At 36.2% G+C, this 20,117-nt stretch overlaps 1 protein-coding gene across 5 annotated transcripts in view; it reads left to right on the forward strand.

Moving 5' to 3' along the window:
- Positions 1–20,117, forward strand: part of CNKSR2 (connector enhancer of kinase suppressor of Ras 2) — a 249,663-nt gene that overhangs the window by 203,296 nt on the left and 26,250 nt on the right. For all 5 annotated transcript variants that reach the window (XM_081115465.1, XM_081115466.1, XM_081115467.1 and 2 more), the window contains one exon: positions 552–1,095. In XM_081115465.1, coding sequence (XP_080971591.1) covers positions 552–1,095 — 544 coding nt within the window. The remainder of the gene's footprint in view (positions 1–551; positions 1,096–20,117) is intronic.

Raw genomic sequence — 20,117 nt, forward strand, 5'->3', positions numbered from 1 at the left:
CCATAAAATCTGAAAAGAGAAATTTGGCAACAATTGTTCAGGATTTCAAATGGGTACAGATCTTAAAACCTTGGATTATTTGTTCAGTTGCTGAATAGTTCTTACATATGTACTCACATTGTCTTGTACTTTCATTGTTGTAAAAAAAATTTAATCTTTATTGTTCAAAGTATTATAAGGTTCTCCTTTACCCCCCATTAACCCTTTCCAGCCTGCTGCCGTACCCCTCCCCCAGGTCCTTACCACCCCATTGTATGTGTCCACGGGCCTTGCATATATGCATACAGGTTCATTGGTTGATCTCTTCCCACTCATTCTTTGCATTAATTTGTCAGATATTTCATGAGAGCCTGGTATAAACAGTTACATTTCAATACCTCTGCACCTCAGTCTCATGAAATGGTAGCTGGGGCCTAATTTTGAAATGTGTGAAAGCTTGACAATCACTAACTCTCAACTAGCCATGTTACCCAGTGGAAATTGATGTGTTCCTTGGTGACAGAAGTGATCTGTTATTTCTGTAGAGACTGATCTGAGGCTCCTTTCCACAGATGAGTTGTGCCAGTCCTTACGTGGAAGCAAAACACAGCCGCCTCTCCTCCACAGAGACCTCTCAGTCTCAGTCCTCTCATGAGGAGTTTCGTCCGGAAGTGACTGGGAGCAGTGCGGTGTCCCCCATTCGCAAGACAGCCAGCCAGCGCCGCTCCTGGCAGGATTTAATTGAGACGCCCCTGACAAGCTCAGGATTACACTATCTTCAGACTCTGCCTCTGGAGGATTCTGTCTTCTCTGACTCCGCAGCCCTGTCCCCAGAGCACAGGCGGCAGTCCACCCTTCCAACTCAGAAATGCCACCTACAGGATCACTATGGGCCGTACCCCTTAGCCGAGAGCGAGAGGATGCAAGTGTTAAATGGAAACGGGGGCAAGCCTCGAAGTTTTACTCTGCCTCGAGATAGCGGGTTCAACCACTGCTGTCTGAATGCGCCGGTTAGTGCCTGTGACCCGCAGGATGACGTGCAACCCACAGAGGTGGAGGAAGAGGAGGAGGAGGAGGAGGAAGGGGAGGCAGCAGGGGAAAACATAGGAGACAAAAGTAAGTATGTTGATGGAGATTGCTAGCCTGTATACACAGAGTCCTAACCTTTTCAAACTTCTTATTTTAAGAAAATAGAATTCCGTTTCCCTTTTTTCTTAAAATAATGGTCTTGCTACATAGGAAGTTAGGTATCCCTTGGTGTCCTGCTTTCAGAACTTACGTAGCTTGTGGGAAAAAGATAAGTGATGAAACTTAGGATACCCATAGTTAGAGCAAATAACTTTTTTCTCCAATTACCTATTGCCTTTTAAGGTTAATGGTATTCATTTCTTTATCTTCCTCCGCTTAGCCACTTCTTCTCACTTGCATGCATCATCCTTTGGTCCACAGTTTTTGCCCCCTAAGTTTGTGTTAAGAAACTATAAATGCTTCAAGGAGGGTGTTTACAGAGCCTTGGTTGAAAGAGTAAGTGAACACACACACACACACACAATTTAAAAATCCAAGTTTTTCCAAGAAAAAAATTTCACCAGTGTTTCTATCAACTTAGCCAAATTTATGTCTAGAAACAAATTTGCCAAAAGCATCCATTTACTTTCTTAATAGGGATGTTGATTACAAATTTCAATTTATATGAATCAACTCTTAAGAGAGATAAGTCAATTAAGTAACCCCCTGTCTTGTTGGAATTAAGAATATGTTTACTAGTTATCAAGTTCTTTATCCACCATGTAATACCGAGCATCTTTTTATAACTAATGTAATACACCAGTTCAGAAACCTAGGCTAGTTTAAGAAAACAGCTATAACTCAGTTACTTAAAAAGAAAATCTAGGACTGGCTATAAATCTCGAATATTAAATACCCCCCAAAATATAGAAGAAATAGTATAAAACTGTTTACATCTTTTTATTCAAAATGAAGTCTAGGCCAGTTAGTGCATATAACCTGAGCCATTGTTGCTGAAGCCACAGTTACTAATTTGGTTCTACTAGGGCATGAGACTACTCTTTTTAAAGGATGCAAATAGACTTCATCCTTCAGCCCATTTCATGAGTACATGAGACGTTGACTACAGGATATATTTGTGTAAGTACTTCATCACAACTGAAAATAACTAAAAGCTTACAGGTTAACAGCAGGCCGAGAGTCTCATTTCAAATGAGGGTCCTTTGGTGATTATTAACAAGAAAATAGAGTGAACTTCCTTTTATGGGATGGTTCTTTATTGCCTTATTTAGTGGAAATTAAGTTATGACTTATACCATCAAATATGAGTTTCTTGTAATAAAGTGCATGTGTTAAACCAGTTTTCATGTAAAATATATATTAGCCTTAATCTCCATCAGGAACATACAAAATGTGTATGGTTGGTGCAAGAAAGGTAATTACCATCAATTACCTGCCAAGCCCTCGCAACTTTAACATTTATTAGAGATTATGGAAGAGATTGTAGCAGAAATGTCTAGGAACTATGGTAGGCCTCTGTAGGAGTTCTGCCAAACATGATAAAACATTTTTAATAAGGTAATTATCAAAATTTAACTAAAGGTGAGTTAGAAACTTTATTTCAGCTGTCATCCAGGTACTACACAACTGCTATAACTATGTCAGGTTTGTTCAGTACTACAAGCACAAAGCATGTGCTAGCATCTGAAAGCCCGGCCCTTGTGCTCACTCATCCTTCAGGCCTCAGTAGCCCCCAGAGCATCTCTAGATACACAGATTTCAATTTTTTTCTCCTAGTGTCTCTTTTTTTTCTTTTGCTGTTTTGTTGATTTGAGTTATTTTAGCCATATAGACACACACTTAAGTCAGTGGGTGTTTCCTTCAGGTTCCCAAATAACTCAAGTGGGCAGTTGTTCGGTACTACTTTCCATCTTTTTCAGTGGACTCTCTCTTTGTGGAATAATTGTGATGACACAGAACAGCCCTAGGAAGTATGTCAGTAAATTTGGTATTGCACATTTGGACTTTATGGTTCAATATTGTGGGGCAGTTCATGCTATGTCAGTCAGCCCTGCTTCTCTAAAGGTGGCCGTGTACTATCTATCACAGCCCCATTTCTTTCTGGGTATTTTTCCATAGATCTTTTCACTTGATGTCCCAGTGTCCTTCAAACTATCCTCAACAAAGCAGTGCTTTTCATGCTTGCCTAGAAAATGCTTCTTATTTAATGGAATATAGATTTGCCTTCTTAATGATGTTTTTTCTTCATTACTGTTTCAAATATTTAGGAGTGTACAATTTGATGAACCCTTCATTTGGGAAACATCAGCTCTAAAATATGTGTTTTCAAAAGAATCTCTAAGGTCTAGTTATGGGATGTTGTATTCATGACTGCCCTGGGCTGGCCATTAGGAGTAAATATTCCATGCTGCTTATTCAAATCAAGTTGCTTGGCGTTATGTCAACAGAGTAAAAATTATACCAGGGAAAGAAGCCGTGACCATTCCATCAGCCTCAGATGTATGGCATGCCCTCCAATACGAAGCACTCACTATGCCACTGCACGGGTCAGCAGGCAGCCGTGCTTATTAGAATCAAAGTCCAACAGCTGTGTGTTACTAACTGTCCTGCTCCAGGTCAGCATTCTGTTTGACCTACTAAAGTGAATCTGCACTAATCAAGTACTGACCTGCAGAGGAAATAAGTTTCATGTCTCCAGCTCCAAACATTTTTCTCAGTTTATCAAGAAATTAAAAAATGAGAAGTGTCAGGAGATGAGCAGAAGGAGTAACGGGGGGTAAAACATAAAAATACAGTTTCTCTTCTTCTGCTTTAATGGTGAAGAATTGTCATCAACCAAATTCCTTTCTTATCATTTATATTTAACTTAACTCTATATAACATATTATATAGTGTTTATGAGTTTACAAAGCAAGATGTACCTAAATCTGTGGCTTAGATTATTTTTTCAGTTTCCTTATAGATGTTCAATTTGGACCTGCTTATGAAGTGTAAATTTAGCATTCTTTAGAACAGACTTCAATCTGTGTTCTCATGATTGAACTACCTTTTGTCTTATTTTAAAATTCAGTTATTTAACTGTCATACTGATTTTTCTCAGGCTGAACTCATTTTAGTCTAAGGTGAATGGTACTAAAATTACACAGATGAGACCTGTCTTGTTTTCCTTTGACTGAAAAGTGAGCTTGCATATTAATTATCCTGACCTACTTCACTCTGGCATTTGGGAGAAGACAAGTAATTTCCTATTATCCCAATTAACAGTTCTGAAACTTACTGAGGTACCGGGCTTATAATACTTCAGTTAAATTAAATTATAAATTATGTCAACCTATGCTAGTTTCAAGGAATTACAAAAGTGGGGGTCAAAATATAAACTTCTTTTTTAATTCTGAAATCATCCATCATAACATGAAAGTACTGTTTTGGTTAATGCAGCTTGAAGTCTGCTGGAATGGTTTCCTTTCCATTGCCATGCTAGGCAATTTAGATGAGGTTTCCAAAAACTTTATCCCTTGATCCTGCTGATTTCCCCCCTGACCATCATAAGAGTATTCCATACATTCTCGGTGCCTCCATATACTTGATGAAGTTATAACGTGCTCTTTTTTATTATCTTGGATATAACCTACCAGTATTCTCACTTAATTTACACATTTATTAGCATGGTTTTAGAAATCTAAAGCAAAACATAGGGAGCTTGGATGGGGAGGAAGAGGGTGGATACAATCCATTACCTGGTAGCTATAATACATCTCAGGTTATCTGGTCAAGATGCTTATTGATGTTTTCAAATTTAGATCTGCAGAGAAATGTATTTTAAAGTTAATTTTTTAATCTAACATCCTTTGCACACCATTGGTAACATAAAATATGCAGCTCAGTGGCCTACTATCTTAAATTATCTAGGCTGAGAGGCTAGATAATGACTACCAATTTACTGCAGAAAAAGATAGATTAATCCTCTTCAATCATTTTAAAGGGTCCTAGAGTAATTTCCTGAAGAGTCTCTAAAAGCCATGAATTTTATTTTTGAAAACATTCAGGTAGGAAGTGTGTGGGCAAGGGTAAGATATTTCTAAAGTAATAAATTGTGTTAAAGGGAAAAGGAAGCAAGTTGAAAATAAAGAAAAATGTTGCAGTATTTTTATGGTCTTATTTATTGTCAAGATAAATTATGAACAAGCACAAAGAATTTAGAAGAGTATAATCATCAACAATATCTTAAATTATAGTTTGGCTTTAAATGGAATAGATGAAAAAGATATATAAGCATTGGGAATAAAAAGACATTCATTAAAGTTAGAGAAAGAATAGCAGAGAACCTTAAATATGCCACTTTTGTGAAGTTTAAGGGCATCGTTCTTGGCTTGTTGTATAACAAATATATCCTATCTAATAAAGAGGGAATATGCTAATTGACCTTCATGCCGTTGCAAAGATGGCGGCGCCCACAGCCAATAAGGAGGGAATATGCTAATTGACTCCCCTGCCCTCAAAGATGGTGGTGCCCACAGTCCCGGATTGTGAGAGGGATGTCCCTGTCTGATCGGGTCTAAACCGGCAGTCAGACATCCCCCGAGGGGTCCCAGATTGGAGAGGATGCAGGCTCAGCTGAGGGACACCTCTGCCCCAGTGCACAAATTTCATGCACCAGGCCTCTAGTGTGTGTGAGTGTGTGTGTGTGTATGTGTGTGTGTGTGTGTGTGTGTGTGTGTGTATATATATATATATATATATATATATATATATATATCACAGAAAAATCTAGAAAGTAGTAAACAAATATTCTCTTAATACCACATTGACTGATTTTGAAGAAAGACTGTTAGGCAGAAATAAAACACTAAAGATCAGATACAGAGTCTAACCATTCTAGCCATAATTTTGATATTGTTTATAGGTTGGATTTTTAATCTCACCTCCCTTGTTTTCTGGGTTAAGTTATAAGGAAACGTTATCATGTTTATTTATAGGAAATTCAAAGGTGTTAGGACTCTCAGTTAACTTTTCTGTAATGCCAACAGCTCAAAGCATCACTTCTTATAAGATAGTATCCAAAGAGCCAAAGATCTGGCCCTATCTTTAGTCCTTTTTATAAGATCAAGGAAAATGTCCTGGATCCTTCAGGGAGATTTAGCTCTAAATTTCATTGGCCAAGGTTGCACCACATGCCCATGCTTAAATGGAAAAGAAAAGGGAATGATTTTGAATAGTTTAGAATAAATAACCTTGATTTGTTTTCAAGATCATAAATAAAACATATGTACCAAACTGCTTATCTACATGAGACTCTCTCCTATTATATATGTTACTAGAGGCCTGGTGCATGAAATTCTTGCACTGGCGTAGGGGTAGGGGGAGGGTCGCTCAGCCTGGCCTGTACCCTCTCGCAGTCCAGAAGCCTTCGGGGATGTCCAACTGATAGCCCACAGGGAGCGGGCCTAAACTGGCAGTTGGACATCCTTAGCGCTACCACGGAGGCGGGAGAGGCTTCCGCCACCACCACTGTGCTCACCAGCTGTGAGTCTGGCTTCTGGCTGAGCGGTGCTCTCCCTGTGGCAGCGCAGTGACCACCAGGGGGCAGCTCCTGCAATAAGTGTCTGCCCCCTGGTGGTCAGTGCACATCATAGTGACTGGTCGTTCTGCTGTTCGGTTGATTTGCATATTAGCCTTTTATTATATAGGATATCCACAAATAATTTGTTCAATGTTTCACTCTTTGAAAACACATACCCCAGACCACATCACATCATTTAAGTCTTGGCAGTAACAAAATGCTAGATATCTAAAAGGGGATAAATATGACATTACTGAACATATAGCTAGTTAGATATAATTACTGTTGAATTTTGAAATGAATAAGCATGTTTTCTTATAAGTACTAAGTGATCAGAACATAGAATGTTTATTTATAGGAAATTCAAAGGTGGGTTTGTTCTGGAGTGAATTGCATATCTCTGCAGTGTTATACAGTCTGCGGAGATATTCCTCAGTTCCAATTCTTGTTTTGTCACTCTACCTCTAGACCTCAATATCTTCATTGTTAAATCGTGTGGTGCCAGTACTTATGAGGTTGTATGAGGATTTAATGAGGTAATTCCAGAAAACAGTTTCCATACCTGACACATTGTAAGTCTGTCCAGTAAATGTTTTATAATTGTGTAACTTATGTAGATTTTATGCAGATTTGAATTTAGGCAAAGAGGGCAATTATAATACTTAAGTAGTGAATTAGTCCTGGCTAACCTCACTAAATAACATTTACCTGACTGTATGACCTAACTTTGTTCACCTCTGGCTATTGAATTGAACCAAATGAAATGTTTTTGTAGGTCAAAATGATGAAATATCAGCAATTTTGTATGTTTCAACATAATATATTAGCCTTGTTTTAGGAGCTCAATTAAAAATGTCTCTCATTTCACATTCTTATCACTCACTACTCCTTCCCCTTTTGACATTGGACATTTGGGAAGTCAAAAGAAACCTTATATTCCAAATAGCACTAACCGTATCATATATATTTATTGAAATATGTATTTATAGGTTTTGCCATTCAGGTCTCAGTTCAAATATATTCCCCTCAAAGAGTCCCACCCTGACAACCGAGTCTGACCCAGATTCTCCCTCCCCCACCATCACTATCCATTCTCTGATATGTTACTCTGTTTTATATTCTTCAGTTTTATCACTCTGAGTATAATATCAAATATTGTCTACTTATTTACCTTCCATCTCTACCTGCCAGAATATAAGTTTTAAAAAAGCAGGGATTTTATTCCTATCTCATACACCTGGTGCCTAAGATAGTATATGGCCCCTAGTAGGCCAGGCACTATTGGATGAATAAATGAGTAGGTGAATGAGTGAGTGAATGATTAAATAGTAGCTAGCCCCTTTTGCCACCAATAGTTTCCTATTTTATTAATTATATAATAGTTAAAGCTAGTTATTGTTTTATCTATTGTGTGACAAAAACAGGAACCAAAGCACTGCAAAATTCTTTGTTTGGAGTATTTTGTGAAGAGAAGGACAGGAATGCATGGGCTCAGCATACCCTCTTCGTACTGGGAACCACAAAACCGGAGTGCTAATAATTAGAATTACTGCTCTTTGTATTATGGCTCACTTATAGTCACCTCCTGTATTGTTGAAAGCCTTCTTTTCGTGCCTATTTCACTCCCATTTGAAAAATGAAGGCCACAAAAATATGGCATGTGAGATAACCAGTTCATTGTTAGAAACCGTATCTTCCAACAAACCTAAGAAGTTGTTTTTCCTATCAAAATCTGTAGCCTGTGGCCCAGCCAATGTTGCTCAGTGGTTTAGTGGTCAACCCATGAACCACTAGGTCACAGTTCAGTTCCTGGTCAGGGTGCATACCTGGGTTGTGGGCTCGATACCTAATAGGGGGCGTGCAGGAGGCAGCCGATACATGATTCCCTCTTATCGTTTATGTTTCTATCTCTCTTTCCCTCTCCCTTCCTCTCTCTGAAATCAATAAAAACATATTTTAAAAAATCTGCAGCTTGTAGAAGGAAGGCAGCCTCCATTGGAAATCACCCATCATCTAACTTCATCCTGATGTTTGTAAAACATGTTGAAATTGCAACCTGTACTTTAGTGAATAACAAATAACCCTGTATCAGCCAGAAAAATAATCTCAGGAATGTTAATAAGTAATGAAGCCAGATTTAAAGGCAAAAGAATGTATTCTTGATGCTACAGAGTTGCATAGCAGAAGATGTGGCTAGATAAGAACTAAAGCTTGCATTAAAGAATGACAACCCCTCACTAGTACAGAAAGAGAAGTTATGACATAATTTGTTTTACCAGGAAAGATGATAGGGTTCCGCTACACTATTACTTGTTACTGTTTTCACACATCAAAAAAGCAAACCAATTTTCTTCAGATTATTAAAAACATATTGTCAGTTTCTCAGTGGAGCACTTTCTAGCTTATTTTATGAGAACCTGTCCTCAGTTCTGTCTCCTTTTACATTGGGCACCCTTGCCAGAGAAAGTTGAAGGTCACAAAGTCTTATTTTTCCCCCTCTACATATTAAATTCACCTCCTGTGTTTACCAACTACCAGAAGATGGTAGGTTAAGACATATTAGGATTGTATCATAAAACATACCTTGGAAATTTTTAATTTCCCTATACATTTTTTCTTTTGTTGTTTAAAAAGTATTAAAATGCTTGTTGCTAAACAAACAAACAAATGAATGAATACATGAATAAAACACTGATGAACTTAAAAAGAAACCTTCTCTCCTTACTCTCCAGAGATAATTTTTTTTAGAAGTTAAGGTTTTAAAATTTAATTATTGTATGAATTTCTTTTTTTAATTTTTTATTGATTAAGTTATTACATATGTGTCCTTACCCCACATTACCCCCATAACCCCCCACTCATGCTCTCACGCCCCTGTTGTCTGTGTCCATTGGTTAGGCCTATATGCTTGCATATAAGTTCTTTGGTTGATCTCTCACCCTTACTACCCTCCTCCCCTACCTTCCCTCTGAGGTTTGATGGTCTGATCGATGCTTCTCTGTCTCTAGATCTGTTTTTGTTCATCAGTTTATGTTGTTCATTATATTCCATAAATGAATGAGATCATGTGATATTTATCTTTCATTGACTGGCTTATTTCACTTAGCATAATGCTCTCCAGTTCCATTCATGCTGTTGCAAATGGTAAGAACTTCTTTTTTACTGCAGCATAGTATTCCATTGTGTAGATGTACCACAGTTTTCTAATCCACTCATCTATTGATGGGCACTTAGGCTGTTTCCAAATCTTAGCTTTGGTGAATTGTGCTGCTATGAACGTAGGGATGCATATATCCTTTCTAATTGGTGTTTCTAGTTTCTTGGGATATATTCCTAGAAGTGGGATCACTGGGTCAAATGGAAGTTCCATTTTCAGTTTTTTGAGGAAGCTCCATACTGTTCTCCACAGTGGCTGCACCAGTCTGCATTCCCACCAGCAGTGCACGAGGGTTCCTTTTTCTCCACATCCTCTCCAGCACTTGTCATTTGTTGATTTGTTGATGATAGCCATTCTGACAGGTGTGAGATGGTACCGCGTTGTTGTTTTGATTTGCATCTTTGGGATGATTAGTGACTTTGAACATGTTTTCATATATCTTTTGGCCTTCTGTCTTCTTTCGAAAAGTGTCTCTTTAGGTCCTTTGCCCATTTTTTTATTTTTTATTTATTTTTATTGCTTAAAATATTACAAAGAGTATTACATATATCTCCTTCCCCCCCCCCCCGCCCTTGACAATTCCCTGGCCTCCCCTACCCCCCAGTGTCTTATGTCCATTGGTTATGCTTATATGCATGCATACAAGTCCTTCGGTTGATCTCTTACCCCGCCCCCGCCTGCCCTCCCACCCTCCCCAGCCTTCCTGCTGTAGTTTGACAGTCTGTTCGAGGCAGCTCTGCCTCTGTATCTATTTTTGTTTATAAGTTTATAATGGTCTTTATTATCCAGAAATGAGTGAGACCTTTGCCCATTTTTTGATTCGGTTGTTTATCTTCCTTTTGTTAAGTTGTATGAGCTCCCTGTAAATGCTGGAGATTAAACCCTTATCGGTGATAACATTGGCAAATGTGTTCTCCCATGCAGTGGCCTTTCTTCTTGTTGTATGAATTTCTTTTCCTCATACACATTTTTCCTATAACTCAATGTGAGTAGAAAGGTATGGTATGGTTTAGTTGGTTTTCAGTTAGAGTTTTACCTCTACCATATTTTTTATGCGACTTTAGTTTATAATACAAGCAACAGTCTTGTGAGATAACTCACATGTCACCTCAGAATCCAGCTCCAACCCCAGCCTATATCACCCTAGAAAATGCAGCAGATACCTGCTGTTCTTTTGAAAAAATGGAGCAAGGAGAAATGTGGAAAAAATGACAAAGGATGTGCATGCACAGTTACACAACACACACACACACACACACACACGCACACACCCTCACACATATCAAAAGCTTCTTACCTACCTGCCTCATGCCTTGGTGTCATATGGATTTGGGCCAGCCTTCTTTATGGAGGTCTTCCAATAATGCCAGCTTATCCCAAAGTTCTGTGGTGAGAACAGCTAAGCCAGAGCCAAAAACATAGCAAGTCTAACTTTCAAAATCAAGAATGCAGAATTCAGGAATGAGTTTCAGAACCTTGGGTCTGGTGGTCTGAGTTTACCTGTGACTTTTGACTTCAAGTTAGAGAACCCTAAGCCTTCTACTAAACCATCTACCTTACTTATATTTTGCAGTGTTCTCACATGTTCCATTCTCCTGGCCCCTCAGATGTTCCTATCTTTAGCGATAGTCTCTCATCTTAGCTCTAATATTTGCGCTTAATAGCTCAATTTATTATACCCTGAAATTTTTCCTTTAATGTAAAAATACTCTCAGTAATATGTTATCCAATAAGAAGAAAGTGCCCATTGCTATATATTTTAAATGCAAAAGTGACAGTTGGTCATAAAAAGAATTTTAATATTTAAACCTCATTACATAAATTAATATTTCTTGATAATCAAAACATGCTTCCTGATTTTATAGTACAACTAATATTGAATTTGATTATCAGAAAAAGGCCATTAACATTAGCAAAGTGTCAAATTGAGAAAATTGTACTGTATTTTGAATGTCTACTTTAGGGACATTTTAACCTTAATATATATTTTTTTTCACATTGTTAATCCCTATTCTTCCATGATTTTGAATCTGAAGTTTTATTCATTTTGATAAATTCACTTTAATAAATAATTCATAGAATATATTGACTTAATGTCTAAGATCTATTTAAGACCTCCAAAAAATTGATTGATTCCTTTAGCTATAATTATTTCCTTAAATTGTTGTAGTTGGACTAATTTAGAGTCTATTCTGTAACTTATGAAATGTATATTTTGAAGCAATCATTCACTTTAGGATTCTTAGGGAGAGAAAGGAGCTTATAACTTCAATATGACTAAACTTAAACTTTATACCTTTACCTCCAAACATCTTAGCTGCTTTCTCCTTGTTCTTTAACAATGCCAGCACACAAGGTTTTTCATGCCTTTTCTAAAAGAACAGGGAGGAAGAACAGCTTGGAATCAGTGTGGCTTTCATGCAGACCTTCTGCCAATCCTAACAGTGATAAGCCTCACCTCTCACCGCGTGTGTCCTCTATCATCTTTTTACATCCTGTGTACTTGCTGGGCAGCCATTTTTTTAATTTAGCATCCTGGGTTCTAAGTCTCATGATGATCTTTTATTAACCTAATCAGAAGGATTGTGCCTCAGCACTGGAGATAGGAAAGGTGTGAAAGATGTTTACCATTCCAAAAATAATTCTGTACAAATGCCAAAATTGCTTTGCTAAATAACTAATCAAAAGTTAGCTTTAGACCTAACTCATTTGGTTCAGTGGGTAGACCCTGAAGGGTCCCAGGTTCAATTCATGTCAAGGGCATGTACCTCAGTTGGCCAGAGGCAACCAATCCATCTCTCTCGCTCTCTCTCCCTCCCTCCCTCCCTCCCTCTCTTCTACTCCCTCTAAAAATCAATGGAAAAATATCCTCGGGTGAGGATTAACAACAACAAAAAGTTAGCCCTTAACTTTGAATGCTTCTTTAAATATATAATACCTTTTTTTCTTTGTGTTACTGAAAGTGGATTCTCTCTGGTAAATACTGTAGAAGCCATTTTAAATTCTTTAAATTAAGGTAAAGAATTAATTTAGCTGACAAATTATTTTTATTAGAGTAGGCATATAATATGTGTCATGCTGTATGTAAATGTGCATAATAATTATCCCTTTCACAGTTGAACTTAGATTTTTAAATATTCACCCTCTCACCTAAGACAGAAATACCTTTTATATATTTGAAAAATTATTGAGATTCTGCTTGAATATTTAACAGACTCAAAGCTTACTGTCCACATAGACAGAGCATTCCATATTGGACAGCTCTAGTTTAAAAGTTCTTCCTTATATTGTTACAAAAGCTGACTTCTTAAACATTTTCTAATTATACATCTTGACATTGGGAATTAAAAAATACAGAGCAATTATTTGAAAGTCTGACATGTAGAAAAGGGATAAGGGTAGTCTTTGAAGTTCCAGAGGTTGTTAACAGGTAGAAGGTACAGGGAGGCTGATTTTAAACTGATATGAGGGAAAAGATTCCAATGATTGCATTTGCCCCCAAGTGGAATAAATGACCTTGTCAGTTTAGTGGACTCCCTGTTACTCAGTATTTAAGAAGGGGCTGACTGGTCCACAGCCTACATATCTTACATCCTCAGGAGCAGCTGGAGGCTTCTCTAAGGGCACATCTTCGACTAATGCTAACCATGCTTTCACCGAAGTATTTCCCCCAGGAGTCAACATAGTGCTGCTCTACACTGCTTCCCCAGGATCTGGTACAGTGCCTGAAATGTAGTAGGACCTTGATCAATGTGAATCAAATGAAAGAAGGAAGGAAGGAAGGTTGAGCCCATGCATGATTGTAATAAAATGTAATTATATCCAAATAAAAATATAACTAAGCAGATTTTTAAAAAAGAAGGACTGAAACCAGTTACCAGTCAGGGCTTCCCAAGCTAGCAGGAAAGTTGAACCTGATGGCTTCTTGTAACCCTAAGGTTTTATGGTTCTCTTCCACATATTGACCTCATCTTTGGTCTCACCATAGTGCCCTGCACATTGTACGTGTCTAAAACTATACAATGGAATTGTGTTATCAAACAATTTGTGCTGTCCCATTTCTGAGCTAGATGCATATAATCACCTTAACTTTAAATCTCTGACATGAGTTCTAGATAATTCACTATCCTAGTTACCCTCGTCTGTACACCTTGTTTCCTTTTATTGTCCCCATGCCAAGTGTGTTGGAACTATTACAGTGATCTGGACACCATACTTTTGTTTACATGTTACATTAGCTTAACCTACTCGCTGTTGGCTCATATAATGCTTTAATGTTAGCAAGTCACAAATTGCATTCCACACTTGCATTTATGCAACTATTTCTATTTATTTTTGTTTTAACCTCTCAAGTTTCACCCAGCAATATTCAGTTCTGTTAAGAAAGTCCAGAGTCTGTCTTATCATCTATGATGTCAATCATTCTTCCTATTGTTGAATAACCCTCCAACATTCTAAGCATCCTTTCTGTTTTTCACTGTTTTATTGATTAAAGGAAAGAACATTTTTAAAGAAAACATTTTAAAGATAAAAAGAACAATGATGGAGCTGTACAGCATACAATCTGAAATTTTAAATGTTAATTTTATTCAGTCATTCAAAACCCTTATCTGGATTCACCTAATAGTAATATCATTCAATTAATATTACAGTGCTTTATTCATATGGAAATCGTACAAAATTTCATCATATGCAAGTCACACTGCCAATGGCTTTCCTCTTGTCTCCCAACCTAGAGCTACTGTCCAGGGCGGGGAATGACATTTAAAAATGCTTAATTTGTCTAGAATCCATGTTGGTCCTTCAGTTGATATTTTTAAAATGAAACTACTCCCAATCACAATCTCTTCTAAAGCTTCACTATGTACCTGTGTCAGAATTATCATTGTGTTTTCTGTAGAACCCACACTGACTTTTGTTTGAATAAGAGAACTGTCTTGAAGCAGTAAGGTTCAAGACGTTCTGACAGTCGCGCTAAGCTAATTTTCAAAAAGATCCTTCAGTTCCTAAGATTATTCTACTGCTTCAAAGAGACCACAACGTGGGTCTTAGTAGTCTCTTATATTGAGAAGCATTTATTATTTTTAATGTACTAGTATGAAGAATTTTCTCCATGTAGAAAAATTCTGAAATATTGAAGCCATATGCTTCTACTTTCTTTTGTCTTTTTTTTTTAATTAAAAAAACTCCATGTTTAGTTTTTTCACAAGTCTCAGCTGAACATTTCTTTCCTGTCCTCTTCTTACAAGCATTTGGTATTATTTTCTGCTTGCTAATTCCTAGTAGCCTCTTTTCACATCTTCTATAGAACTCCTCCTTAAACCAAAGCTTTTTCTAAGAAACATTCTGTTGACTTCAGCTATATCTCCTTTCCCTCGCTAATTGGGACAGTTTACAGTTGTATTACAAGAATTTCATTTAAGAAAAACAATTGTTCATTGAAAAAAAATGTATTTGTCTGAAGTTTTAAAATCATATGTCTTATGATCTAGCACCCATATCTTACTGTGTTTTCTCTCCTCATCATTAAAAAAACGTAAACAAAATACAGAATTTCTTCTAGTCCCCTTCATGTCTAGAATAACACTTAGTTCTTTTCTGTTGTTCAGTGTTAGATTCCCACATAGATTTTGACTCATTTCTTTATATTTTTGAGACATGAAATTATCAGGGTTTTAATGTACACAGCAATTATTTATATGTATTAATTTCATACTAATGCATTACATTCTATAATCAGTATATAGGTTAAAAACGAAAAGTATTGGAGCTCAGGCTGTATTGCATTGTATTTTTTCATCTTTATAAGGTTTCATAGAAACTGATCTGCCAGCTTTTATATTGCAAATAATGGGAAAACTGGAGCTATGAAAATTAGGTGACTTCATTAGGATAGTTCGCAAGATTTTTAATCCTTTGTTTTTGCATCCCTCAATAAATACCATAATGTGCCAGGTTAGAATACTGGAAACATACAGATCTTAGCTGTTTACAGAATCTAGTATGGGTAAGAAAATAAGAATACCTTATTTTTTTAGACTGGATTCCTCATTCTGATCAGCCATATTCCTTGATCAACTTCTTTCAGTGGTTCCTAAGTATTATTATTTCTACATTGTAACCCAACTCACATCCCCTATAAATTATAGATTTAAATTATACAAACAAGTTGTATTCAACCCTCTTCATGTTAAGCTCTTTTATGTAAAATATTGTCTTGGTTGGAAAATAAAACTGTACTACCAGTTTCTGCTCTAAAAAGCTTATGGGGTGAGATCTGAGTATTTCTGTGTATTAGATTATCTTGCTGTAATGTAACCAGTGCTAGAAATGTGCTGCCTGTCTGTAAAAAAAAAAAAAAACCAAGGCTATTTCTTGAAAGCTTTCTCTTTTATTATGATTTTCAGGGAATACATGGTAAGATTTTATAATGTATGATTTAATAAAAGTAGCATTGAGCTACATTGTCCATGTTCCTTAAGATTTTAACACATAGCTAGTGATAATACCTCTCCCAACTGAATAATTAACCTAGCTAAAGATAAAAAGAAATGCATCAACAAACTAGATTTAGCCCTTAAAAATAAATAAGGTTTATAGCATTTACTTCATTATATGGAACCAAGATTAAATAAATATTAAATAAAACTATTTGAAGAACTTATAGCTTAAAAAACACTGCATACTGTTAAAAGAAGAAGACAAGGTATCCAAAAATTGGTTTCTGATCAATTATAATATGGAGAATAAAAAAGATAATGGAATAACTATTCTTCTATACTGCCAGCTAAAATTTAGCAATTCCACCTATTATTTTGAGCAGTGAGTTTATAAATGACTTTCAGGTTTTTAGGGTTTACTAAATACACCCCAACAATGATAATGAGACAGCCAAATTACTTGAAAGATTCACTAAGCATCAATAATATTTCTGCTGTTGGCATTAAATTATTCTTCAGTTTCTGAAATGTCTAAGGAAGTCCTATGCTTTACTAATATTCAGAAATATCTTTTTAGACTATTGAGATGATTGACATCGACTAGGAGCTTTAAGTCAGTTAATAACATTTTTTTCCACAAAATACGAAGCTATTCTATCACATTCTGTGTCTTAAGTTTAATAACTCATGAGGTCTGTCCAGTGCTCACCACAGCACCTGCCACATGGTAAGCATTTAATACATGGGCATTGTCATTATTGACAGGGTGGCATAGTTGGAAAAGAATAGGACCAGGAGTCAGAAAAATAGGGCTCCACTAAGTAGGGAGCTATTTGTAGTCAAAGGGTTGGCCAATTTATTGCCTACAAAGTTCAAAAAAAAAAGAACTCCCAGATTCTAAGTGTCTGTAGAAGGAGTGGTAGAGAACTATACTCTTCATATAGTGATCACTAGGCACATGTAGCTACTGAGCACTTGAAATGTAGCTACTCTCAGTTGATAAGTGCTAAGGTATAAAATACACACCAGGTTTTGAAGACTTAGCATGAAAAAAAAGTAAAGTGTCTCATTAATCATTTTCATGATTAACATGAACAGATTGTGATTCTTTGCTGAAATGATAATATTTTAAATATATTGGATCAAATAAATATATTACAAAAAATTTTTTTATAAAAGAAAGACCTAACAATTTGTTTTTCTTTACAATCATCAAAAGCTTGTTAAGAAGCATTGGCCGGTTTTGCGCAGTGGTTAAAGCATCGGCCCACAGACCAAAGGGTATCAGGTTCAAATGCAGATCAAGGGCATGTACCTTGGTTGCAGCTTTAATCCCCAGCCTGGTCCAGGCATATGTGAGAGGCAAGCAAACAAAGTGCCTTTCTCACATCAATGTTTCTCTCTCTCCCTAAAAATCACTCTCTCTAAAAATCAATGGAAAAAGTATCCTCAGGTGAGGATTAAAAAAAAAAACACAACTTGCTAAGCAGGGCTTGGTTATCATCCTAAAGCAGTCATAAACCAGATATTAAAAGCAATCATAAACCATATATTTTTAACAGGTTGTATATTTAACCAATGACTAAAAACTCAAGAACATTTTATTGCATTTGCAATTGAGATTAGTGTAGTAAAAATGATAAATGTGTCTATAATATTATAATTCTTATGGCTAAAGAATGAAGAACAATGTGGGATCCTTTTTTGATATGAAAAGGAATAGGCTGCCCCTAAGTTTTGTGTATCAATTCATCTACCTGACTAAGCTTTTATTCTGTTTATTGCTCAATTTCTAAAATCAGAGCTTGTCTTAAATTGCAGATATCTGACATGTTTGTATATTACCCCCATTAGCTCATAATTCAGGTGGTGCCCAATTAAATGAAAGTGTGATAGAGACCATTAGATTTGAGAAAGGGAGAGAATACTAATTCCCATGTTATAATTGTCTCTAATGAGATGACTGAATATTTAGAAAAGCCACTTAATTGATCCACTGATATTATCAGAAATCAGATATTTTTAGTGATTGGAGAATGCTCATTTAGAATTAAAACAATCTTAACTCCATTTTCAAATTAGATTATTAAAATAAAAGCACGCTGTATTATAAAAGTTTTGAAAGGAATGAACAAATGGGTAAATCATTCAAATCTTTGGGTAAATTTTGATTACTGTTATTTTTCAATACTTAATGGAAATATAGAGATGAATAGATATGTAATATGGCATTTTAAAATGTTAAAACAGTACCTAATGGTTATGTCATACTGATAACTATTTTGTCTGATCCATGTAGTACAGAAACCTAGCCATTCAAAATCTTCTAAAAAGACTAAATTTTAGACATAGCAATAAAACCGTATCAAGTAATTTGGCTGCAACCTTTACAACATCTCCCCAAGGTAGCAAGGTGATAAGATAATTTTTTATTATACCGGTAGTTCCTTCTAATCAGCCTCAGTCAGCAGGAGACCTTTAGAGAGTATTTGTAGGCTATATTTATTAACTTGGCAATCTAGGGCACTCAAAGAAAACACCCTTTAACAGTAGATAGACTATTACTTCATAAAAGTTCTAGATCATTCTCCTTGACATAACAGTGCCATAAATAGCATTCTTTGACCTCAGTGACTTGCCTTCCTAAAGTTCCCTCCTGCCACATTTCATATCAAAGACTTTAGATCTTATTAAAATTGAAAAATATCTAGTGAGGTTAAAGTGTTTTACCCAGTTGTTCAGTACAATTCTTTATTCAGTGTTCACTTGGACCTCATATAATTATAATTAAATTAAAATGTATTTTAGTGATTTAATTCAAGTAATACTTAAGGCGCTACCACAACGTCCTGAGTATCTACTCTGCTAAGTGCTAAAAGAAAATAATCACGGAATTGATAAACTTGTCATGTAATGGGAGAGAAAAACATCCAAATGCATTTTTTGCAACAAATGTGCAGCATATTAAATATCTTAAAAGATGAACATTGTATGTTCCATGAAAGGACTTAAAAGTTCTTCATTATTTCTACTTTGTGAACTCAGATAGGACCTCCCAGAAGATATGACATTTAAGCTAGACAAATAAAATTTCATAAATAACAAAAGAAAGGGGATTACAGTCCATGTATTTAAAAAAAATAGCATCAGCAAGGGCAAAATGAAAAAAAAATAATTGATAGAAATATGGCATATAGTAACAGATAGGTACAGGTGAGACAAAAAAAGTGTACTACAACTAGAATTTGAAGGTCCTAGTATTCCATATTCAGAAGTTGGGATTGTATCTTAAAAAAAAAAAACATGATGGAGAGCCTTTGGATATCTCAGTAGGAAGGTGACATATTGAGATGTAAGTTTTAGAAAGGTCACTCTGATAGCAGTGTAGAAAATGTATTGGTGTAGGAGAATACAAGTAAGATAAGGAGACTAGTTAGGAAACTTTTTCAGATGAGAAGTGTTTTATCCCCTCTGAAAATGTGGAGCCAAACAGTTACCCACTCAATGGAAGATCCACAGGTAGAGAAAGTCTCAAAGAATTTAGTGGAAGCTTGGAGCACCCCAATGGGGAATTGGAAATTGAGCTAACCACACACTAATAAGAGGTCTGCCAAGTAGTCCTGACTGACCAAAAAAAAAAAAAAGGCAGAAAACAGACGTTTAGAACAGTGTCAATCATCATGGGCATACCCTTTTCTCTAGTAATGCTCAGTGGCAGGCCAGAGTAAGAAAGCAGAAGGCTGAATATTGAAAAGTGTAAGTGTAGTGTATATGCAAGAAGGCAAGGGAATTAAAGGGTCTAGTCAGTGGTATAGATTGGAAAGGAAGTGAATTCAGGAGGGGGTTGTGTTCTAAATGAGATCAAAGAGTAGGCATAATGGAAGAGATAGAAGGAGAAGATGCTATAATCAGAGAGCTGTAATACTTCAGAGGTAACAGGGTTCACCATGAT

The sequence above is a fragment of the Myotis nattereri genome (assembly GCF_964212035.1).
Source record: "Myotis nattereri genome assembly, chromosome: X".
In the NCBI taxonomy this organism is placed as follows: domain Eukaryota; kingdom Metazoa; phylum Chordata; class Mammalia; order Chiroptera; family Vespertilionidae; genus Myotis; species Myotis nattereri.